Source organism: Sorex araneus, chromosome 4 (assembly GCF_027595985.1).
Source record: "Sorex araneus isolate mSorAra2 chromosome 4, mSorAra2.pri, whole genome shotgun sequence".
In the NCBI taxonomy this organism is placed as follows: Eukaryota; Metazoa; Chordata; class Mammalia; order Eulipotyphla; family Soricidae; genus Sorex; species Sorex araneus.
In genome coordinates, this window is record NC_073305.1 from 44,602,660 (window position 1) to 44,626,717 (window position 24,058).

At 52.2% G+C, this 24,058-nt stretch overlaps 2 protein-coding genes across 6 annotated transcripts in view; one reads left to right on the forward strand and one right to left on the reverse strand.

Annotated features, from left to right (window-relative positions):
* The window catches only part of DHX30 (DExH-box helicase 30), a 37,127-nt gene extending 30,623 nt beyond the window's left edge, over positions 1-6,504 (forward strand). For all 5 annotated transcript variants that reach the window (XM_004615282.2, XM_055134959.1, XM_055134960.1 and 2 more), the window contains 14 exons: positions 167-316; positions 2,021-2,173; positions 2,446-3,282; positions 3,498-3,573; positions 3,652-3,756; positions 4,109-4,284; positions 4,494-4,700; positions 4,792-4,873; positions 4,948-5,141; positions 5,229-5,388; positions 5,533-5,690; positions 5,776-5,879; positions 5,958-6,097; positions 6,182-6,504. In XM_004615282.2, coding sequence (XP_004615339.1) covers positions 167-316; positions 2,021-2,173; positions 2,446-3,282; positions 3,498-3,573; positions 3,652-3,756; positions 4,109-4,284; positions 4,494-4,700; positions 4,792-4,873; positions 4,948-5,141; positions 5,229-5,388; positions 5,533-5,690; positions 5,776-5,879; positions 5,958-6,097; positions 6,182-6,435 — 2,796 coding nt within the window. In that variant the 3' untranslated portion in view covers positions 6,436-6,504. The remainder of the gene's footprint in view (positions 1-166; positions 317-2,020; positions 2,174-2,445; positions 3,283-3,497; positions 3,574-3,651; positions 3,757-4,108; positions 4,285-4,493; positions 4,701-4,791; positions 4,874-4,947; positions 5,142-5,228; positions 5,389-5,532; positions 5,691-5,775; positions 5,880-5,957; positions 6,098-6,181) is intronic.
* A 2,308-nt stretch (positions 6,505-8,812) lies between these two features.
* The window catches only part of MAP4 (microtubule associated protein 4), a 172,719-nt gene continuing 157,473 nt past the window's right edge, over positions 8,813-24,058 (reverse strand). Inside the window, 11 exon segments of the mRNA XM_055135293.1 lie at positions 8,813-9,127; positions 9,252-9,441; positions 11,121-11,233; positions 12,348-12,429; positions 13,708-13,800; positions 15,939-16,052; positions 17,628-17,914; positions 18,026-18,085; positions 19,247-19,418; positions 22,280-22,495; positions 23,642-23,745. Coding sequence (XP_054991268.1) covers positions 9,120-9,127; positions 9,252-9,441; positions 11,121-11,233; positions 12,348-12,429; positions 13,708-13,800; positions 15,939-16,052; positions 17,628-17,914; positions 18,026-18,085; positions 19,247-19,418; positions 22,280-22,495; positions 23,642-23,745 — 1,439 coding nt within the window. The 3' untranslated portion in view covers positions 8,813-9,119.

Genomic DNA, 24,058 nt, shown 5'->3' on the forward strand with positions numbered 1-24,058 from the left:
TGCCTAGCAGGTGCCAAGAGACAGTGGGCCTACAGAGTGGGACTGGGGGAGGTTTTGGGACCAAGGGCCCTTTTTGAGGCTGATGTGATGGGGCAGTTCTGGCTTTCTGGGCTGCCAGGTGCTTTCCTTCTGCTCTTTTCATCCTTCTCTCTTGCCTTCCATGTAGAACCTCATGCAGTTTCACACCGTGGGCACCAAGACTAAATTGTCCACCCTCACCCTTCTCTGGCCCTGTCCTATGACTTTTGTTGCCAAAGGACGTCGCAAAGCAGAGGCTGAGAACAAGGCAGCAGCCTTAGCCTGCAAGAAACTGAAGGTGAGTCTGTGTGGGGATCCCGCTGCTCAAAGGGTAACCTTAGCAGGCCTTTGGCCTTGCTGCATAACTCTTGGCTCCCGGTCTATGTGCCAGGCTGTGTGGCTGTTTCTAGGTCTGACCACTGGGTGCTTTGCCTTTTAGCTTCATTTTTTCAGCACTGTTGGCCAGAACCTGTGTGAAGCTGAGAGGGGACAAGCTTATCAGAATGACAGAGCTGGAAGAAGGGGTTGCACAGCCCAGTGCCTGGCTCCTGGCTGGATTAGTATCTGAAAAGATAACTGGAGGGGTTGGAGAGGTAGCACAGAGGGTAGGGCGTTTGCCTTGCACGCGACCGACCTGGGTTCAATTCCCAGCATCCCATATGGTCCCCTGAGCACTGCCAGGGGTAATTCCTGAGTGCAGAGCCAGGAGTGTGACCCCCCCCCAAAAAAAAGATAATTGGAGTTTTATGGCTGAACAGAATAATCCAACACTCACTGGGATGAAGACTAAAGAGGTCACAAGCACAGGGAAAGTAGGGGGCTTTACAGGGTTATCTCTGAGTTAGAATTGAGTCCCAGCAGACACCCCAGTAGGGTGGAAGTTAGCACTGTGCCTGGACTGCCTACCTGTGAACTTGGGATTTGGAACCAAGTCAGAAGTTGAGTTTGCCGGACAGGACAAGAATGAAGCCTTCCCGACTGCACCTGGTCTCGAGTGCCCTCAGCAACCAGCTGTTCCGTGGGGCCTACTTGGCTTTGAGAGCCCAGAGTAGGCAGGGCTGAGGTGAGACACAGTCAAGCCTGGAGAACAGAGAAGGGGATCCTACTAGACTGACTGGAAGAGAGCTTTGAAGAAGTCTGAATATTACCCAGTGACATACCCTGGCGCTTAGCATCTCACCTGGCAATGATCCTGAGCCACTGGCTGGGCCCTATTAGGGTGGCAGCTGACTTTCCCCTTTACAAGAGGTGGTGGTGTTCACCCTTCCTGTACTGCCCAGGGCTTTGCCAGGTGGCTGAAGGAGGGCATCTTTGCCTATGGCTTAAGACTCTGGAAGGAGGGCGAGTTGGAGCTGGGCTTTGCGGGGAGGGCAGGATCCAGGGATTGTCTGGAAAATGACTGATTTAACTCACTGGCTTGTGTTGTTTTCTATCTTATTCTGGGATGGAACCCAGGACCATGTTAGGCATGTGCTATTCTTTTGGGGGGGTACACCTGGAAGTTCTGGGGGTGCTTTTGACCATTTCCTGAGGTGCTGAGGTCTGGCACTGTTCTTTGATCCATATCCATGAGGTACAGGGGACTGGACTTGGGGCCTTGCACATGCCAGGCATATGCCCTACCATTTGCCCAGTTGCCTCAGCCTAATTCCTGCTTTTCTCTTTCTTGGCTTTTTGGGTTGGTCATATCTGATGATCAGGGATTACTCCTGGCGATGCTCATATGAAATGCCGGGGATCAAACACGGGTTGGCTGCATGCAAGTCAAATGCCCAACCTGCTGTACTATCGCTCTGGCCCTTATTCTTTTGTCTTTTGTCTGTTTTTACATATTCCAGCATTGCGTATGTTTGCATTTTGCAGTGTTTCAGTTTTTCCCTCCTGTATCATGTTGGCTAAAACCTTCAGTGGCATAGGAGATAGGTTGCCAGCTATGCCGCTTATCTGGGCCATAGCGGGTGAGGTAGGGGGCAGGAGTGAGCTGCCTGTCTCCTCTCTGCAGAGTCTGGGCCTGGTGGACCGGAACAATGAGCCTCTCACCCATGCCATGTATAACCTGGCCTCCTTGCGTGAGCTTGGTGAGACCCAGCGCCGGCCATGTACCATCCAGGTGCCTGAGCCCATCCTTCGCAAGATAGAGACCTTCCTGAACCATGTAAGAACCTATTTAACCCCTCATCCCCATCCCACCCCCATCTGCTCCACACCACAACCTTCCTCTTGGAGCAGACCATAGTCGCTGGCCATGTCCTGCTATGGGCTAAGCAGCTAGTCTGGCCCACCGTGGCCCGGGCAACTCTGGACTGAGTCCTTCACCAGGGCTTGGGCCCAGCCTTTGGCCCAGGCGAACCCTTTGGAGGGGCTGGTTGGAGAGAAGGAGGAAGAGTCTTTCCTCCTCACCATGTTATTGCCTCTCTGGTCTCCCAGTACCCCGTGGACAATTCATGGATCTCCCCAGAGCTCCGACTACAGAGTGAAGACATCTTGCCCTTGGGCAAGGACTCAGGGCCCCTGAGCGACCCCATCACAGGCAAGCCCTACATGCCCCTGTCTGAGGCCGAGGAGGTGCGGCTGAGCCAGAGTCTGCTAGAGATGTGGCGGCGGCGGGGACCCATCTGGCAGGAGGTACCCCAGCTTCCTGTGGACCCGCATCGGGACACCATCCTCAATGCCATTGAGCAGCACCCAGTGGTGGTCATTTCTGGGGATACGGGCTGTGGGAAGACCACCCGCATCCCCCAGCTGCTGCTGGAGCGCTATGTGACTGAGGGCCGAGGGGCCCGCTGCAATGTCATCATCACACAGCCTCGCCGCATCTCAGCTGTGTCTGTGGCACAGAGGGTCAGCCATGAACTGGGCCCCTCGCTACGCCGGAATGTGGGCTTCCAGGTGCGGCTGGAGAGCAAGCCCCCGGCACGCGGCGGGGCCCTGCTCTTCTGCACTGTGGGCATTCTGCTGCGGAAGCTGCAGAGCAACCCCAGCCTAGAGGGCGTGAGCCACGTCATCGTGGATGAGGTCCATGAGCGGGACGTGAACACAGACTTCCTGCTGATTCTGCTCAAGGGCCTGCAGCGGCTCAACCCTTCCCTGCGGCTGGTGCTCATGAGTGCCACAGGTGACAATGAGCGCTTCTCCCGCTACTTTGGTGGCTGCCCTGTTATCAAGGTACCTGGCTTCATGTACCCAGTCAAAGAACACTACCTGGAGGACATTCTGACCAAGCTGGGCAAGCACCAGTACCCTCACCGGCACCGGCACCATGAGGTGAGGGACATGTGCCCTGCCCCCGGCTTCTGGCCTTGTGCTCTATCCCCCACCCCCCACCCTGTGGCTTTGGTGGCCAGGTGATTGTCAACAGTAATGGTGGTAGTAAGGCCTACCGGTGTGGGGGGGCTGTTGGCCTCACCAAGTCACAGTGACTGTTCTCTGCGCCTCCTTTCCCTGGGGCTCTGACTGTGGCCTCTCTTCCCCCACCCCAGTCTGAGGATGAATGTGCACTCGATTTGGACCTTGTGACTGATCTGGTTCTGCACATCGATGCCCGTGGGGAACCAGGTGGGTACTTTTTTCTGCCCTGTGCCCACCCTGAGCTGCTGGGAATGCCCAGCGCCAACCTATAGGCTCCCTTCACAGGTGGGATCCTCTGCTTCCTGCCTGGCTGGCAGGAGATCAAAGGCGTACAACAACGCCTCCAGGAGGCCCTGGGCATGCATGAGAGCAAGTACCTCATCCTGCCAGGTGAGACTGGGTATATGGGAATCAAACACTCCTGGGCCAGGACACAGGTAACCTGGTGTGCCACTCTGAGCAGACTCTGCAGCCTTTACCAGGCTTGTTACTTATCTGGGCTTTGTTTCCATCAAAATGGGGTCAAGGCAGTGGAGATAGCTCAAAGGGCTGTAGCACATGCTTTGCATTTGGGAGTCTTAGGTTTGATTCCTGGCACAGCAGAACCTGGAGCACCATCGGCGAGTAACCACCAATATCAGGTTAAAGGAAGGGGTGGGGGTTGCTGTTAGAATCTTGCCCTGTCCTACAGGTGATGGGCGCCATAGCCATGGCCCCAACCCACATGATTTTGCTCCCACAGTGCACTCCAACATCCCCATGATGGACCAGAAGGCCATATTCCAGCAGCCTCCAATGGGGGTGCGCAAGATCGTCTTGGCCACCAATATCGCAGAGACCTCCATCACAGTCAACGACATTGTGCACGTGGTGGACAGCGGTCTGCACAAGGAGGAGCGCTATGACCTGAAGACTAAGGTTGCTCTGTCCTCGGGCACAGCTAGCCGCAGGGGGAAGAATGCCCAATCCTAAGTGGCCCCCAGTCCAGCTGTGTGTGTCTGGGAAAGGACATACTTGGGGACTGTGTCAGATAGTGGGGTGGACTTGCTGAGGGGGGTTTAACAAGGTTTGGGGAAACAGGGAGGTCCTCAAGGGGCCGGGTGGCTGCTCACTGTCCCCTCCCTCAGGTGTCCTGCCTGGAGACTGTGTGGGTGTCACGTGCCAATGTGATCCAGCGCCGAGGCCGAGCGGGCCGCTGCCAGTCAGGCTTTGCCTACCACCTCTTCCCGCGGAGTCGGCTGGAGAAGATGGTTCCTTTCCAAGTGCCGGAGATCCTGCGTACACCCCTGGAGAATCTGGTGCTTCAGGCTAAGATCCACATGCCTGAGAAGACGGTATGGCCGTGGGGGGCTCCCGCATCCTGCAGGTGTGGCAGGAGGGTCCCAGCTCACCAGGGGCTGTCTTGTTGGCTTGTTCTCGCTGTAGGCAGTGGAGTTCCTCTCCAAGGCTGTGGACAGTCCAAACATTAAGGCAGTGGATGAGGCTGTGATCTTGCTTCAGGAGATTGGTGAGTGGGAAAAGGCCGGGTTGGGCTGCAGTTCATGGCTCTTGGGGGCCAGACTGACAGCTGAGCTATTGTAGGGGTACTGGACCAGCGGGAGTACCTGACCACCCTCGGGCAACGACTGGCACACATCTCTACGGATCCCCGGCTGGCCAAGGCCATTGTGCTGGCTGCCATCTTCCGCTGCCTGCATCCGCTGCTGGTGGTTGTTTCCTGCCTCACCCGGGATCCCTTCAGCAGCAGCCTGCAGAACCGGGCCGAGGTGGACAAGGTCAGAGCCAGTTCCCATGTGCTTCTAGCTTCCGCCTCAGACCTGGTCCTTAGCCTGTGACCTGAGTCCCCTCTCGTCCACTCCCAGGTGAAGGCACTGTTGAGCCACGACAGTGGCAGTGACCACCTTGCCTTCGTGCGGGCTGTTGCTGGCTGGGAGGAGGTGCTGCGCTGGCAGGACCGCAGCTCCCGCGAGAACTACCTGGAGGAAAACCTGCTCTATGCTCCCAGTCTGCGCTTCATCCACGGTCAGCAGCACCCCACCTGCAGGGGCTGGGGGAGGGCTTCCAGGCTGGAGTGCCTGCTCTGCATGAGGAGGCCTCAGTCCATGTAGCCCCAAAATGGACCAAGTGGCCCAGGGCCCGAGAGTCACCCTGATGTTGCCTCCCCAGGACTCATCAAGCAATTCTCAGAGAACATTTATGAAGCCTTCTTGGTGGGAAAGCCCTCCGACTGCACAATGCCCTCTGCCCAGTGCAACGAGTATAGTGAAGAGGAGGAACTGGTGAAGGGTGTGCTGATGGCAGGGCTATACCCCAACCTCATCCAGGTACTGCTGGGGACTTGATTCACAGCCCCATTTCCACCTCCAGCTCCATGCCTGCTCACCCATCTTCCCTTCTTTGCCACTGCAGGTGAGGCAGGGCAAGGTGACCCGGCAGGGCAAGTTCAAACCCAACAGTGTCACTTACAGGACCAAATCAGGCAATATCCTGCTGCACAAGTCTACCATTAACAGGTGGGGGCCGGCAGGCTGGGCGGGCTGGGGTAGCTGCCCCCGGCTGGCAGGTTGCCTCACACAGCCCTGTTTTCCTAGGGAGGCCACACGGCTTCGGAGTCGATGGCTCACATATTTCATGGCTGTCAAGTCCAATGGCAGTGTCTTCGTCCGGGACTCCTCTCAGGTGCACCCACTTGCCGTGCTGCTGCTGACTGATGGGGACGTCCATATCCGTGGTGGGTGCTCACAGCCGTGCCTGCCTGTCCCCCTTCTCCCCGCTCCTCAGGATCCCAGATTCACTTTGACCTTCCCTTCCCCAGATGATGGGCGCCGGGCCACCATCTCACTGAGTGACAGTGATCTGCTGAGGCTGGAAGGTGACTCCCGCACGGTGCGGCTGCTGAGGGAGCTGCGCCGGGCCCTGGGCCGCATGGTGGAGCGGAGCCTGCGCAGCGAGCTGGCTGCTCTGCCCCCCGGGGTACAGCAGGAGCACGGGCAGCTCCTCTCCCTGCTGGCAGAGCTGCTGCGCGGCCCCTGCGGCAGCTTCGACGTGCGCAAAACCGCCGACGACTGAGCCCCCAGCCACTGGGGCTGTGTACAGAGTGCAAATGTTTATTTAAAATAAAGTTCTATTTATCCCTTGTGAGCTTCGCTATCCACGGGAGGGAGGCAGGTCCCTCTCTCGGGGCCTCTGAACCCTGAGTGGGACCCTGGGACGGGGATGAGATTCATGCAGAACACTGGGCTTCTGTAGCCCAGCTGAAGGTATAGGGGAGCTCCAAGCTTCCCCAACTCAGGTCCTAGCAGGAGATGGACTTGCAGTGCCCAGGCCGGTGTGGTGTTTGGGTCAGCTAGCTGCTCAGTAGGTATGTGTCCTATCCTGTCCTTGCAGGTTGGGGCAGCGAGTGCTAAGGATGCTGCCACCAGGAGAGCTGCCACCTCCACTCTGCGGGGGGGGGTGGGGTGGGGCGTGCTGCACAGGTTTGAAGGCCCATAGGCAGTTCGGCAGTCAAGGTCGGCTTGGTTCTTGGGAGGCCCTGTGTGCCCTTGCCCACAGATGCGTAGGTTGAGATAGCAGTGTGGTTGGGGGCTGAGATCAGATCATACAGACGAGGTGATGGTGGGACGACATGAGCTTTATTTACTCTTAATCATACAACAGAATCAGACCGGCACATAATGGCCGAGCCATAAGCAGATTAGGAAATAACAAGAGACATCTTGCCCATAAAGGCTGCGACTCCACAGCACACAGGGGCCTTTGGTTCCCATCCCCCGCCCCTCCCCCTCTCCAAGGCAGCTGTGACCGGGGACCACCTCTCAGCACCCTGTCCCCTTGGTGACCTTTCCACCCTTGGCCAACAAGGCAGCCTCAGGATCTATCTGGCCTCAGATTGGCAGAGGACACAGGTGCCCTAACCTTACTGATTTTTCCTCATGCTCCCCCACCCCTTGAATCGTGTTCTTGCTAGTTCTATTTCACCCATCTTGACACAGGGGCCCTGGTGCCGAACACTGTTGACAGTCCGGTTCTAGGAACACTTTAGACCCCTGCAACTTCTTGGTATATGCTTGGGAAGTTAGGGATATGGTGTTAAAACTGCCCAAAGAAACTGTTAACTGCGAGTGTGTAGAACCTGCCTAGTCCAGGGGTGCCCTTCTCCAGCTCCAAGGGGCATCAGGAGCAGGGGGAGGGGGAAGGCCTGAAGGCCCAAGTGTGGCTGCTACCTCAGAGGCAAGTCTGCACTGCAGCAAATGCCTGGCCAGAGGAGAAGCCCTTGGGAATTCCCAGGCCATTCCACTGCAAACTGTTATGTTTGAATCCTTTATTAGAAACCATGCAAACTTTAATACAAAAAATACAAGTGCAATAAGAATCTTCGTGTCAATACAATTCCCGGGATTTCTCTTCACTGCAGCTATCCCAAGGCTGGGCCTAGCTGGGACATCTCTTCCTCTCCTCTCCAGTCAGGTGACCAGGGATGCGGATGGCCTCAGTCCCATGTCTTTTAAAAAAAATTTCCAGACCTGATTCCCCACAATCCATGAGTGCTGGACATCTTGGGCTCCGCAGTAACTGAGGGCTTGAATGCCCCCAGTCTGCAGGCTAGAGGATTTTCACCTCCCTGGCCTTTCCCTGTGTCTCCAATCCTGAAGGTGTATCTCCCAATAGATCCCAGGGAATGAGACAGCCTCATGGTTAAAAAGAAAAGCAGCATACACATAAAATGCCATGACCACCAGCCCACTCTGACTAGCCCCTGGTGAGCCCTACAAGCTCACCAGGGCACACTTCTCTGCCCTCCTGCAACCCACGCTATCTCTGGGGCCCTGAGCTACCCAGCCCAGGGCAGCCCCCTTATGTCTGACCTCGAAGCTGGAGGCTTAAGGATCTCCTCTCCCTGTTCCTCTAACACCTACTAAGGACTTTCACTGAGATGGCCTCAACCTGCCAAACTACACCAGTTTTTAGGTTATTGGGGGAGGGCATGAGGCATTGGATAGGAGAGAGAAAACCAGAAAAATAAGTAAACAGCAGCTAGTCAGGTGTGGAAGCAGGATCAGGGAACACTGACCCCAAACTAACTCGGGGCAGGACAGCAAGAGGCCTGGCCTCACTGGCATGGTGGGCGCCAATGCAGGGTTCAAAGGAGGAGGCAGAGGCTTGGCAGGCTCCAGGGGACACAGGCGGCCTCCGCCACATCCACTCTTCCTTCCAGGCAGACTCAAGGAGGGAGAGGATGTCAGTTTCTCTTGGGTTTGGTCCAAAAAACCCAGACAAAGAGGAGGTTGGAATCCAGTTCCCCCTCCTAGATCCCACAAGATCCCAAGTCAGCCTCCCCACCTCCCCCCCAGCCCTGTGAGCCTTCCCCATGGAGCAGCGGCGCGATGGGGCGGGATGGAGCAAAGCAAGCTGGGCAGGGGCAGAGGGAGGGGTTGTGAGGGATGGGACCGCAGCTGCCCTGGGCAAGCGAGGTGGGGGAGGAGGGGGCTAGGGGGTGGCCCAGCTCCCTCAGGTCTAGTGGGCAGCCCGGGGGAGGGAGCCAAGGGCGCGGGGGCCTGAGCTGAGGCTGCCAGGGAAGTGGGGGGGGCGGGAGACAATGTCGGCCCCGTGGTCGGTGCGAGCCCTGGCGTTTGCCCGGAACGTCAGCCTGTACGTCTCAATCTGCAGTGACACGGGAGGAGGGAAGGGAAGAGGACAACGAAGGAGACAAGAGGGGGACACAGGGGACGGAAGACGAGACCAGAATGTCATCATTAGATGCCTGGAAAATAAAAGGTGACTTCGTTAAAATTTAGGCCACATTCTAGTCAAACAACAAAGGAGGTTCAATCTGCAGCCAGTGGCAGGGCCCCCGGCTGGCCCTCAGGCCAAGCCCAGCCACTTACTTGTCTCCTGGATCTGGGTGTCCAAGGTCTGGGCCTCCCTTTGGTCACCACCCCCTGAAAGGGTGGTGTGGCCACTGAGGCCAGAGGCTGAAGTGGGGGCGCCAGCTTCAGGCGCTGCCTCAGGGAAGGCCGGCTCCTCCCCAGCAGGGGGGCCCGGACACGGAGGGGTCTCGCTGCCACCGCCCTCAGTCTACAATGAAACAGTGGGGGAGACAGTGCAGGGTCAGTCGGGGAGGAAGTGGGATGGGGGGATGAATGGGTGTTACACGCAACCCCCACCCGGCCACCCCTGCCCCACTGCATCTGTGTGTCCTCATCTGCAGAATCTGGACAGGTGCTCCCTGCTCCTGCCCTGCCTGGAGGCCCAGCTTCTGGCTTGGGGCCGGGTGTGGGGCGAGACGCTATGCACTGAGCAGGAGAGTAGGGCCTGGGCCTCTCCCAGGGACCTAGCAAGCAGCAGTTCTGAGCCATGAGCCCGAGAAATACCCATCAGTGGGCCCCGGGAGCTTGAGATCAGTTTATTTATTTATTTTTATTTTTTTTGGGGGGGGAGAGGGAGGAGCCACATCCAAGAGTGTTCAGGGCTTCCTCCTGGCTCTTTGCTCAAGAATCACTCCCACATGGGGTGCCGGGGACAGGTCCTATCTGACCCTGAGGTCAGTTTCTGAGGGGAGCAGCTGCCACCTGTGAACCAACCCATCTCAGCCTGTCCCCAGCCCCCACCAACTATGCTCAGAGACTCTCAGGGCTGCTCAGGGAGCCCCGCCTGCTCATCTCTCAGGCTGTGCCAGGCTGAGGTTCTGCTCTGGGGCTCGAAGGTATGGGAGGAGGAGGAAGAAATTAAGGGGACGAGAGGAGACTCAGACTCTGGGGGACTGGAAAGCTTCACAGGAGGAGGACATTGGGGGACATGTGAACACCAGTGTGAATCAAGAGGAGACGAGGAGGGCCACAAGGGAAAGAGGAACGTGGTGGCCGGAAGGCCCAGCAGTGAGAAAGGAGATGCCGAAGACAGGCCTCCACATCAGACTTCAATCCCAGGGATCAGGAGAGGGGATGGGAGTAAGAAGAACCTGAGCTTGTGGTGGGCAGCCAAGGACGGGGCATCCTGCACGGCCCTGCCAGTGACAGGCTCCGAGGTGGGTGGGGTAGGAAATGAGGCCAGGGCCAGGACCCCCAAATGCTCACAAAAACTAGTCAGAGCCCGAAGAGCACCTGAGGGAGGGTGTGCCAGAGGCAGGGCCGCAGGGGCAGGGCGGCCGTCCCACACAGCTGCTCTCGCTGATGCCCTCACTCGTCCAGAGCAGCTGAACTAACCTGAAAGGGGCTTCCCTGCACCCCCACTTATGAGACAGAATGAAGGAGACAGTGACCAGGCACACACAGAGGGTCTCACGCAGTGTGGAAGGAGGGAGGGAGGGAAGAGAACAGGAAGGGAAGGGAGGAGAGGCCCAGCCAGTCACACAGCAGCCCCGTCACACACATGACAGGGAGCACAGGGCGCTTCCTCCGAGGCCTGCAGGCACAGCCACGCCCAGGGGGCGGAGCCTGACACAGCAGGCACCCACACCTCCTTGGAAATGGGAACACGCAGACCACCCATCTGGGCCCCACCCCAGACCTCGGAACAGCTGTGGGGCCCACAGTGAGGAGGGCTGGGGCTCTCAGGAGGGGTCGGAGGTGGCTGGGGCCCTCTTCACCTCTCCTGCCTCAAGGCTGATGAGGAACAATGGAAAGAGCAATGGAGGGCTGAGATGACTCCTGCACAGACTGAGGGGCGGTGACAGGAGCCCACCTGCTGGGACCCAGACTCCAGGGCACAGCCCAAGCCCTCTTGGCCACGGCCCCGCCCCCCAGGCCCCACTCTACCTTCACAGCACCGCCTGCTGGCAGGTGGCCCACATTATCCAGGGATCCCACCTTCGCCTGGGCCTTCTCCTTGAAGTTCAACTTCTGACTTTCAATTTTGACATCCCCTCCACCTGGGGCCAAACAGAAACCAGGGCGGAGATCTTGAAACTGGGAAACTTTCTAAGTTACATATAACTTTTTAAGCTATATGTGGGGACACACGCACGCGCGCACACACACACACACACACACACACACACACACACACGCGCGCGCGCGCGCCGTGTCCAGGGAGGTGGCTGAAGAAGGCACTGGGGACAGAATCCACCATGGCACCTTACCCATCCCACCTGCAAGTTGCTGGGAGGTGTCTTAGAGGCTCCGAGCATGGATCAAAGCACAGGGAACATGTTTACCAAGTAGGACTCATCCTACCAAGGGGCCGGTCAGCCTGTGGGGACCCCCAGCTGTGTCTCCCCACTTCACCACAGGCCTGCTGGGCCCAGAGCACAGCGCATGCCCACTCTGGGCTCTGGACAAGTGGGGCAATGCCTCCTGCCAGCTCCCGTCCCAGGAGTACTCCGGCCGTCAGGTCAGACTGGACTTTACAGAAGCTGGCACTGAGATGGAGGTGAGAAGGGACAGGCCCAAAGTTGCCACCAAGCCATGCGTGGACATAGGCTAGGGCAGGAATAGAGAAAGGAACTCTGGGGGTGGAGGCTGGCATTCGGGGCAGGGGCACAGTTCTCAAACTAGCAGGGCCACCGGCTCAGCAGAGGGCAGAGCCAGGCACCTCTTCTCTGCTTATATGGCAAACCTCAGTTTCCAGGTTCTTGACAAACCCTGCAGGTGCTCCATATCATTCAGAGGAGGGATCATGAAAGAGTTGATTTTCCAAATGAAAGAAGAAAAGTGAAGGTTAACTAAGCACCAAAGGGTCTGGTTTAGAAAGGCTGTTGCTGAGGGCAGGGGCGTTCCCCTCAGTGGCACCACATGGCTGCGGGGGGGTCTGAGGGCCCCTCTCCTGTGCTTGGAACACCTCTGTCTCTGATTTTGTGGGTGAGCTCGCTCTGACACCTTCAGCTTTAGCCTGGGGAAGGCCTCATGACCCCTCAGCCCATTCCTTCCCGACAAGGACCTGCTGCCTTGTCCCCACTGCTGTGACAGGCAGGAGGTGGCTGATAAGGCACTGGGGACCGAATCCGTCATGGCACCTCACCCAGAGGCACAGGAAAGCAGACTCACCAGGCTTGTGCTTGATGTTGGCCTTGGACCCGCACTTGGAGGAGACCTTAGAGATGTCCACCTTCTTGTTCTGAATCTGAACCTACGGAGAACACGCAAGAATGATTCATCATTGGGGCTGGAGAGATAGCACAGCGGGTAGGGCGTTTGCCTTGCACGCGGCCGACCCGGGTTCAAATCCCAGCATCCCATATGGTCCCCTGAGCACGGCCAGGGGTAATTCCTGAGTGCAGAGCCAGGAGTAACCACTGTGCATCGCCAGGTGTGACCCAAAAAGCAAAAAAAAAAAAAAAAAAAAGAATGATTCATCATTTTATACTATTATTTTGGCTCGGGGCTACACCCAGGGGTACTCAGGGAAACCACATGATACTGGGGACCGAGCGTGGGTCCCCTGCATGCAAAGCATATGCCAGTCCAGCAAGTTACTTCTTCAGCTTGTGAAGGAATTACTGTCTCAGAGACAATCACTGTTTAAGTTGTTGAGGCCAAACCTAGGTTTCTTTTAGAATCTCCAGCCCCTGTACATGGGTATACTCTAGTCGGGTGGCCTTTCTCAGAGCCACTGATCTCATCTCCAGCAAGGCCAACTGCTGTTTCACGAAACACACGCACACCCGCCCCTGGCTGTCAGTGCTCCTCTCCCAAGTCTCTGGTTCTAAAACCCAACATTAAGGCTCTCCGGAAACGCCCCTTTTGTTCACCTCCAATCTTGTCAGTTCCTTGCCCACAGATCAGCTGGAATGAGGTTTTGGGAATTTTTCTTTCTTCTTTTCCTTGGTTTTTGGGCCACACCAAGAGATACTCAAGAGACCATATGGGATGCCTGGCATCAAAGCCGGGCTGGCTGTGTGTAAGGCAAACGTCTTAGCTGCTGCACTATTGCTCTGGCCCCTTAGCACACTTTTCTCACACATCTGACTTTGTTTTCCTGTGTACTTCATGCAATAAGCATTTTCTCAGCAAAGAAATGTAAAGTGGAGCCACGTACTAATCTGTAAAAGTCCATGGAAGGAAGGGCTGTGGCTCTGCAGTACAGATTAAGATTCGAACACGATACCTATAATTTCCAGAAATGTGCAGACAATAGACACTACCTCTAGTAATGCTTATGTGTTCATCTCACCACATCCTCCCTGCATAGGAAATTCTCACTAAAAGCAAACACATACACTAAGGAGCAGGAGAACCAGCTCAACTGACCGTGCACACCCTCCCCCCCTGTAGCATTGCTCCAGCCCCATTCTCTGCCCATGTGAGACCCTGTGTATGATCCAGGCACAAGCCTGGGGCTCAGGCTTCTGTGGTCCTGTGTGCCTGGCAGGGGTCCTCTCCCCAGCCGCCCAGAGCATATACTTACATTACCACCTCCAGGGACATGCTTAATATTGTCCTTGGAACCACACTTGGACTGAATGTGACTGTAGTTCACTTTTTTGGAGACTATCTGGACCTGGAGAGTTGGAGAACAAACAAAAACAGAGGAAGATGGTTGGTTAGAAGAGACACAGGGTGGCAGAGTCCACACATGATTGTCACGACCACCAGAACTGCTGAACTCGGCCCCACCTTCAGCAAAACAGCTGTGGAAAAGCAGAAAGGAAGCATTTTGAAGTAGCAGGAAAGGGAGCAAAAGCCTGAAGCATACAGGGAGAAAAATGGATGCTGTGAAAGCACTTCACAGTCGTCATCACTGTTCGTTGGGGACGGGGACATGATCCACAGGCTCAGACAGCTGATCTCAGATGCCCACACAGGCCACCCAACCCCTGCCCTGCTTGCCCCCCTAAGAACTGGGTCACAGTGTCCTACGGTGTTCCTTGGCAAGCATCCTGCTCACTGAATGAGTTTTTCTTAGAGATGGAGGTTCCCTTAAATTTTCAGCTTAAATTTTGCAATTAGACCACCCTGAAGGCAAAAGCTGCTCAGAAAAGTACCAGGCAACTGTTGACATGACATATTCCTTCCAACAGTTAGGGATGTTGATTAGTTATAAATGCAAATGGACCAGGAGCCGTTGGACCTGCCATGCAGAGTTCTGGACACCAGGGGGTGCACAGGCCACAGCCTGAGTAGCTTTTACACTTTCTCCAGTGGCCCCAGATGTCTGCTCAATAGTGGAGCATTTGCCTTGAAAGTGTGCAAGGCCCTGGCTTTGATCTTCAGCACGGTGGATGTGCATGTACACACACACACACACACACACACACACACACACACACACACACACACACACACACACACACTCCTCTCTCCCTTCTCTCTCCTCTCTCCCTCTCCCCCTCCCCCTCCCACCCCTCTCTCCCCCTCCCTCCCTTCAGGTTAGGAAAAGGTCAAAATATCTTTTTCAGGAGCCAGCGAAAGAACTCAAATGGTAGACACATGTGTGGCATGTGCAAGGCCCTGAATTAAGACCACTGGGCCCCTGAGCAGCTCTGAGAATAGGTTTAGACACTAAAGCCAGACCATAGGATACTGCTGACATGGCCTCTATGAAAATAACCTCCTCCAAGATACAAAACCAAATGTTTTCCTCAGTCTTCCAGATGCCCAAATCTGTGTGTTCTGTGATGTTTCTGTGCAGAGAGAACAGATGGTATACACAGGCACCAGCCCCCGGACTATACCAGACTATATAGGAACAGTATCCTGGAATGGAGCTGCCAGGTGCTGAAGTCTGAAACAAAGAATCCTAGGAAGGAACATCTTATCCCTTCCTTTATGGCCCTTCACATATGACGCAGCCTTACAAATAGTTCTCCAGAGAAGAGAGAACCCAGTCTAAGAAATTTCAACCATCTGTTCCACCATTCAACACTTCCTGCCTGCCAGACAACATCCGTGATGAATAATCGGTTAGCAACCCACTGGCTAATAGACCCTGGTTGGAATCAGAGACTTGGAAGGACTAGAAGCCACGATGCAGAGGAGTTCACTTGCCCACTCTTCAATTTCTTGGGGTTAGACTTTATCCCCTACTTCTTTCGCAGCCCTTGGCCAGAGAGGCTCATGACCCATCATATACAGCTGGGAAAAGGGATCGCACTGCAGGCAGGAGTGTGGAGGCGAAGAGAAAGAACCCAGCATTCCAGCTCAAGCCTCTCTGTACTCTGGTTTGTGCTACAAGCTCGATGCTGGTGGGTTTCTTCTGGGAATGAGAACAGCAACGTTCAGTTAAGGTGTGCTTCGGATCCAGGACAAAAGAAGCTCTCAGTGATGAGACGCTTTCAAGTTTAACCTAAAACAGAGGTTTAGAGTTCTCGGTGGAAGATGTTTGGCTAAGCTTGGGGCTCTGTGTTCAGACCAAGATCTTATGAAAGAATGAAGGTTCTGGCTCTGTGTCATCCCCTTGAGTAAATATCCCCCAAACAGCTCATGGGCTTTCAACTCGAGTCATTTACGTTTAGGGTTAATACAAAAAAAGGTTTTGATGGCTGAGTCATCGAACACAGAGAAGGGAACACTGGCAAGAAGTAGCAGAATCTAGTTAAGGATAGGACAAAAGTGCAATAGAAGGGAAAGTGACTCAGGCCGGAAGAAATCATTGACCACCTTTTACCTTCGTGAGGTAAAAGTCTAAATAAAACTCACTTTCCCAGTCGGCGGTTTCTGTGCATTCGCAACTGGGCCAGTTGTTTTAGTGACTGCATTAGGATCAGGCTTTCGAGCTGTGGCAGCAGGATCTGTTTTTTTCTCTATTTTGGCCTGGATGGAAATAAAGGGAGGGCAAATTTCAAACAAAGAGGATAAGAGTTCAAATGCCAAGAAGGGAGAAGGCAAGTCGACACTCAGCATCCAGGCCCGAACACCAGGCAGAAGCCGGTCCACATTCTCCTAGGAAAAAAACACTTATTTTCCAGCAAGGCAGAGGCACAGAAGCTGAGACACGGCAAAGAGATCAAGACAGCAATCACAGAGGATGGAGGAAGGAGGGCTGAGAAACCCAAATGAGCAACTCTGGTTGGCAGGTATGTGGGTCATCCACATCACAATGTCGTCTCTCTCAAAGGTGCTGGTATGCTCTGCGCAAGCAGCCACGCCACAGGAAGCCAGGACTGTTGATGGGAAGTGTCATAATCCTCAGCACGTTGGGTCAGAAAATAATTTATTCATCAGAGTAAATCACTCAACACCTCCAAGACTACAACACCAGGCCAGACCCTCTTAGCAAGGACTGTAAAGCCATATCCTTAAGGAACCCTCGTTTGCCATCACTACCCTCCAACAGCACCAGGATTTGGCCTCCTTTGGATGCTCTTTAATTGTCCAACAGCTTTGAACTGAAGCAATTTTATTTTCCTGCTCAAAGCAGGGATAGCAGAGGTGTGGGGGCTGTTTAAATGCTAGAGAATGACGCAGGCAATGAGAAGTTACTGTTTCAGAGAGACTTCAACATTCCAGATGGATTCCTGCCACCACCTCTTTCACATATCAAATCACTGGGGTGGCTAACAATAAATTACTCCCCCCACTGAAGAATTAAAAAAATATATTATTCCAGATGGGTGCGACCAATAAAGCCTTATAGGTAGAACACTGCCCTGCCCTGCACTTCTCCACTGCTCTGCCTCCTGCAGTTCTGTTCAGGAAAGTCAGGGGCTTGCAAGTCATCCGGGCCGTGAGAGGACAACCTAGTCAGCCCTCAGACTCTCCATCAAGGCAGGGCTTGGGGAACAAAGAGGTGATCCACTTTCCACCTGTCTGACACTCAGTGCAGGGTGACAACCATCAAGAACTAGCTCCATGGTCAGTGTCTCTTGGCCCCTAGAGTTCTTCCTCTATTTATTTTGAAAACTGGAAAAACTCCAAACAAAAATATAAGCCTAAACCCTGAGTGAGACAGAGTGATGATGTCTAGAGGTCCTCTCATGCCTGCTGCTGGGATCAAAGCCCAGGCGAAAATTCCCTGAAACTGAATCTGATCTCCCTACTGCATCCTCCTTTGTGGGTGGGCTCTGTGGGTTGCCATGAGGACTATGGCATACTTGGGGTCTCCGTTATTTCTTTTTAATGTTTATTTATTTTTCGTTTTGGGGCCACACACAAAAGTGCTCAGAGGTTACTCCTGGCTCTGCCAGGGATCACCCCCAGCAGTGCTCAGGAAACCAGATGGGATGCCTGAGACCAAACCCAGGCCAGCCCTGTAAAAGGCAAGTACTCTACCCGCTGTACTATCATTTCCGCCCCTTGGGACCAGTTTTAGATACGGCAGGACAAGAAACAGGGGCCAGCATGCAAGAACAAAACAAATACCCCCACCCCCAAGAGCCCTGGACCTACCCGGCCTCCACCAGGCTGATGCTTGATGTTTTCTGTGGAGCCAATCTTGGAGCGAACATTCTTCAGATCAGGGGCAGAAGCATTTGTAGTCAGGCGGCTCGGCCTGGGGGTTGAGGGGCTGGGCCTGGTTGCTGTGGGCTTCTTCTCTGTGGAAGGTGTCGTGGAGGAGCGGGAAGACATGGATGTGGTCTTGACTCGGCTGGGAGCCACCCCTGCAGCAGGGGCTGCCCCAGAAACAGGCGGGGTTTTCTTCACAGAATTGATGCTCTTGGGGCGACTCAGGTCAGCTGCAGAAGTAGGATTAAGAGTTCACGGAAGAGCAAAGGAGTTTTCAAAGCCACGAGGGAGGTAGGAATTTAAATGACAGACATCCTCAAAAAGGGAGGGGGGACTATTACCTGAGGCCGACTTTGGAATCATCTTCTTGACATCTGCAGGTTTGCTCTCAGTCTTGACAGCTGCATAAGCACATAAACTTCTTAACACACATGTAATGATTCTATTGGCTCATCTAATCCTGATCTAGTCATTCACCCAACAACTACCAAATGTCTCCTTTGATTCAGAGACTATCAGTCTTTGGGAATAGGGCAATCAAGTAGGCAGCTTGAGTAAAGACTGTGTCCTTATGGAATTTTGAGCAAGACACTGCATCTCTCTCTTTTTATTGCGGGGGTAGGGGTTAACCCAGTAGCACTCCGGGTTTACTCCAGGTTCTATGTTAGGAATCACCCCTGGTGGGCTTGGGAGACTATATGGGGATACCAGGGATCAAACCAGGTCAGCCAGGTGCAAAGCAAACATTTCACCTACTGTACTAGCTCTCTGGACCCTGCATCTAATTTTTAAATTACATATAATTTTTTTTTTTTTTGCAGTGCTGGGGATTAATACCAGGGGCTCACACATGCAGGCAGAAACTCTACTGTGTCTCTGGACCCTGCATCTTTTTCTTTTCTACAGTTTTTTTTTTCTTTTTTTTTTTCTACAGTTTTAAAATGTCTTCCACAAAGCCTTCGGAGGAAGTTATTAATTCATGCCTATGAAACTTATAGTACATTCATTATCATCAAAGCCAACGACCAATACATGCCATAGTGATGTGAGGTCACTTATAGAAAGAACTGGTAAATTCTACGTGGTAATTCATGAGTGGTGCCTTCACACTATTTTCTTTTTATTTTTTCCTTTTTTATTTTTTTTGCTTTTTTGGGTCACACCTGGTGATGCACAGGGGTTACTCCTGGCTCTGCACTCAGGAATTACCCCTGGCCGTGCTCAGGGGACCATATGGGATGCTGGGATTTGAACCCAGGTCGGCCGAGTGCAAGGCAAACGCCCTACCCGCTGTGCTATCTCTCCAGCCCCTATTTTCTTTTTAAAGAAGAGGGAGGCGGGGGGTTGGGCATACTATGTTGTGCTCACTTTACTATCTGGTCCTCAAAGATTTTTCTGATTATGACTAACTGCTAATCTCAAAGGGTGACAATGGTTGTCACTTTCCAAAGTACCCCCATATGCCCAGGGACACAAGCAGCTGGTACGGGTATCTGGGAAACTGGCTGGATCCATCCTGCCCTCCCTGCTGGTCCATGGGAGGAAAGGGTGGCAATACTCACTAGTGGGCCTCTTGGGCACAGGAGTTGGGGAGCTCCGGCTACTTGGCCCAGTTGAGGCAAGAGTGGCTTTTGGAGCAGTCTGGGTGGTCTTGGTGCCAGGCCTGAAGGTCTGGGCAGAGGCCGGCTTGGATGGTGAGGCCCGCTTCTCAGGAACCTTTGCCTCTGCAGCAGGCTGCTTAGAGGAAAGTGGCAGTAAGAGCTACAGGTCAGCACAGTCCTAGGAAGTCTTGCTAAGGGATGATAAGCAAACACTGGCAAGCACAGGGGCAGGGAGCTCAGACACTAACTGAAAGGGGAAACATATGCATATGGTTCTAAAGTCAGAATCTCCCTGACAATCTGAGAAGTCAGTCAGGTAGGGTGCTGTATAACCTGGGGTCAGGAAATGAAGGAGAAGGTACCCAAACCAACTGAAATGAGAATATAAAGCTCTGAAAGGACAACATACTGCAAACAACATCCGCTCAAGATCTACTGCAGTAAATTGTGATATGTCTAAGGTGTTAAATACTTGATAAAAAATTAAACACACAGATACATAAATATTAAAAAGTATTTTAAATTAAATTCAGTGATTCTGCACCCAACAACACTGATCAGAACAGGATACAGGGAAGAAAACTCTGGTAGAATTGGCCCAGCCCCATTCCTGCCCCCAACTAGTCTGCTTCCGGGCACTCTAAGTTTGATATCCTTTATCAAGTTCAAGAAGGTAGAAGAGGATCTCCAAGAATTAGAGAGGAAACAGGGAAATAGAGGATGAGCACAGACAATGACAGTCGGCAGGCAGGAGGAGGGAGAAAACACCAGAATCACTGCAAGCAAAAGGTCAAAGTCCCTCAGGCACAGTCACTCTAACTCCTCCTTTTTAGAGTTGGGTGCGTACACCATCACAAACAACCAAACATAGAATAGAGGGATGGTCAGAGTAATAGTACAGTGTGTAGGGAGTTTCCCTTGCAAGCAGCCAACCCAGGCTTGATTCCCAGCATCCCAGATGGTCCCTTGAGCACCAACAAGAGTGATTCCTAACCGCTGAGTCAGGATTAAGCCCTGAGCATCACCTCAGGTATGGTATGGTCCAAAAACAAACACAAAAGAGCAATGGATTTAGCCTGGTTTCTACAGGAATTGGGGACGTGCACATACTATTTAAGTAACTGTACCATGTTACTTAACAAAGCATGCCATTTTGAGATACATTGGACTCAGTTCTTTTACTCTGAGAGAAGAGGGCACCTGAGGAGGTGCCCCCAAATTAAAGACTGACATCGGAGTAAATAAAAATCTAATGCTGCGAGTTCAGGATAATGATCATTCTACAAACGAAGGCGTGAAAAAAACTCAGTATGGTGTGATGAATCTTTTTTTTTTTTTTTTGCTTTTTGGGTCACACCCAGCGATGCTCAGGGGTTACTCCTGGCTTTGCACTCAGGAACTACTCCTGGCGGTGCTTGGGGGACCATATGGGATGCCGGGGATCGAACCCGGGTCGGCCGCGTGCAAGGCAAACGCCCTACCCGCTGTGCTATCGATCCGGCCCATGGTGTGATGAATCTTAAAGATGGAATACTGGACTAATTCAGCTGCCAGCTCAGGGTTTTGTGCAGAAGGAATCCCCCACTAAAACCTATTCTAAAGTTTGAGGAATAAACCAGATGCTTTCAAGGATGTCCTTCAAACTTTTAATACTTCAAGGGAAATATTGAAAAACTTCAAAACTCCAAGAGAAGGAAAGGGAACTAATAGAAACTACCTCAATTATTATTTTTTTGGGGGGTGGTACCACAGCTGGAGGTGCTCAAGGATTACTCCTGGCAGTGCTTAGGGGACCATATGGGGTGCTGTGGATCCAAAACAGGTCAGTCATGTGCAAAGCAAGTGCCTTATCCGCTGTGCTGTGGCTCAGGCCCCTTTTTCCTTTCTTTTTAAGCACTATGGTTTACAATCCTGTTGCTGAGAGGGTAATGTGCACATCATTTTATCTCCTTTAAGCTCCTGGCCTTCCTCCATTTCCTTGCACATCTCTTTCATTATTATTAGAAAATAAAACTTCACTAGATCCCTTCTCACCAGCTCCCCAGGTTTTGCTGCTGAAAAGGTGTCAGGGAGGAGCACTGGCATGGCTCTAGGTATCTCTCCTTTGACCCCTCTTACTCAAGCTAATGGTATAAATTTTTCTGAAGCAGTGAATTAGGTAAAGGAGGAACAGAGCTTTATCATTCCTAATTATATATATATATACACATATATATTTTTTACTTTAAAAAGGACTCAAAAATGTTAAGACTGCGATTCTGAGGTTCTACCAGTTCTCTCCATATGACCACAAAACTAACACTGTTCACTATTTCCTACAATTGAGGAACTGCATGAGCCTGGCCTAAGGTCCTTCTCAAGTCAGGATACTAAAGAAGGCAAACACAGACTGTCCACCCTCTCCCCCAAGAACAATCCTGTGAAGCTTTTATGGGTCTAAATTGACCCGATTCCAGGCAAAATGTGTTGGTGACCTAGACAACTGCAAGGCTCCAGGAGCCCAGTGAGAGGTGGTGAACCAAAGCACGCAATCGTGTGATGCTGCAAACTGCTGACGTCCAGCCTGAACGAGCACTGAGTACAGAAGGCACAGGCAAGGCTAACGAGGAAATGCTGCATCTGCAGGCTGATTTCATCTCTGGAAATCGAATGGCAACTAAATGTGGAAATTATACTAAAAATGAATGTTAGATTAGTATGTGAAGGAGGAGAAATTGGTTAAAATAGGTGAAGAGAAAGGAGGAGGTGGGACAAAGGACAAGAACTAGTCAACATTATATTGTCTTCAAACTTTTGGGTAAAATAGTACCAATGGCCTACAAATATTATTATAGCCATGAGCCCCCAAACTGATTTCCAAATTATTCTCCCTCCTTTCCCGTATTTCCCAATTCCACTAGCCTGATTCCACTCATTGTCTGGTAGCAGCAAAAGCCTGCCTGACTCTCAGAGAGGTAAATGTTCCCCTGGCACGATGCTCGGGTGACCACTTACCTTGGGCTTCATGTCTTTTGCAGGTAAGACGGAAGACCTGGCAGTGGCGGCAGCAGGGCGTTTGGGTGGGGCAGCTGGTACTGAGCCTGGAGCAAGGCTCATGGGTTTTTTATTCGACCCACCCAAGGTGGTGGGAGCTGGCTGCTTAGGGACAGGAGAGGACTGTGTTTTGGCTTTCGTTGGTGGAGTCTTTGCAGGTTGAGTGGTGGCCAAAGGCTTTATGTTGATTTGTTGTTTTGTTTTGTTTTGTTTTTTAAAAAAAGGTCAACATCAAACACAGACAAGAATAAAAACAAATTAAAAATATAAATTGCACAATCCAAAGTAAAAAGTATAAGCAATGAGGATAGAAGCAACTAAAAATTAGCATTTCTTTCTTCTGAGCTCAGTAAATAGTAGAATGACATCAGGATGGAGACAAAGAAAATTGGAAATTCTGTCTTACGACAGTGACAAATTTCTTGGCTTTATCCCTGAAGTATTCACAATTAAACAATTAACTAACTTTCACCAGACAATTAAACTATTTAGGACCTGTATCTTGACTAAACAACTTCCACATCCTACTTTAAACAAACGTAAATGTGACATCTGACTCTGCAACAAGTACCAATTTAGTGTTGGAAGCTATAATGTCTCTTAGAATCCATGTCCCTTGGGTTGGGGAGCTGGCTCAAAGGGCTGGAACACATGCTTTGCATGGAGGAGCTTCAGGAGCCCCAAGGTCCCCCAACACTGCAAGGAGTAGCCCCCAAGCACTAGATGCTAGATGCAAGCCCTCACCCCCAGCAACACGATATTACACTCCCTCTACATGAAAGCAGGCTTCAGAATCTACTGAAGAATGACAGTTTTGCAATCCTCTTAACTGTTGATGTTAAGGAAAGCAAAAGTAATGGATAATAAAAAATGACAGGGTCACAGGCAGAGATTATTTTATTTGGCCACACCTGTGGTACTAAGCGCTTATTCCTGGCTCTGTGCTCAAGAAGCACTCCTAGCAGTGCTCTGGGAACCATATGTGGTACCGGCAATTGAATTCAGGTTAGCCACAAGCAAGGTAAGCATCCTACCTGCTGTACTATCACTCTAGACCAAGAGATTTAAGGGTTGAGGTCTGTCACTATGGTAAAGTAAGATGTAAAATACTAGGGCTGGAGAGATAGTAGAGCAGGTAAGGCCGCCCCCATCAATTAAAAAAAAAAGAATATAAAATACTTTCTAAGCATGTTCAAACTTAAGAAGACATAATAGCTCAGAAAAAAGAAATTTCATTCATGATTCAAGCAATAACAACAGAAGATACTGTTTAAAAAAAAAAAAAAAAGGCAGTAGAAGGTAAGCTACAATTCTGATTCCTACCTTGGTTTTCTTCTCCGGGCTTGGTGGGAGCTCCTTGTTTGGAGGGGTGGTGATATCATTTCCGGTGACATTCACAGCAGGTTGTCCTTCTAGCTTGGTTATTCCTTTAAAAAAAAAAAAGGGAGGGGGTAAGGAGTTATACCAAACAAATATTCTTCACACCCATTTTGAAAATGCAGGCTTCAGCAGGAGCAGCCACTAGCCAGCACTTCATCCTAACACATCACGAGGTGGTAGTACTGAAATGTGGACAACACTCCCAAGTTCCCCTCACTGTGATAGGAGGCAGTTTTAGATTCCAGCAATTCAGCAGGCGGTCCCTGTGGAGAAGCAACCTAAGTGGGATTTACAAAAAGGATCAACGGGAGGAAATGGCCCTAAGTTTGGTTTCTTTCCCTGGGGACTAGTGAAAGGGTT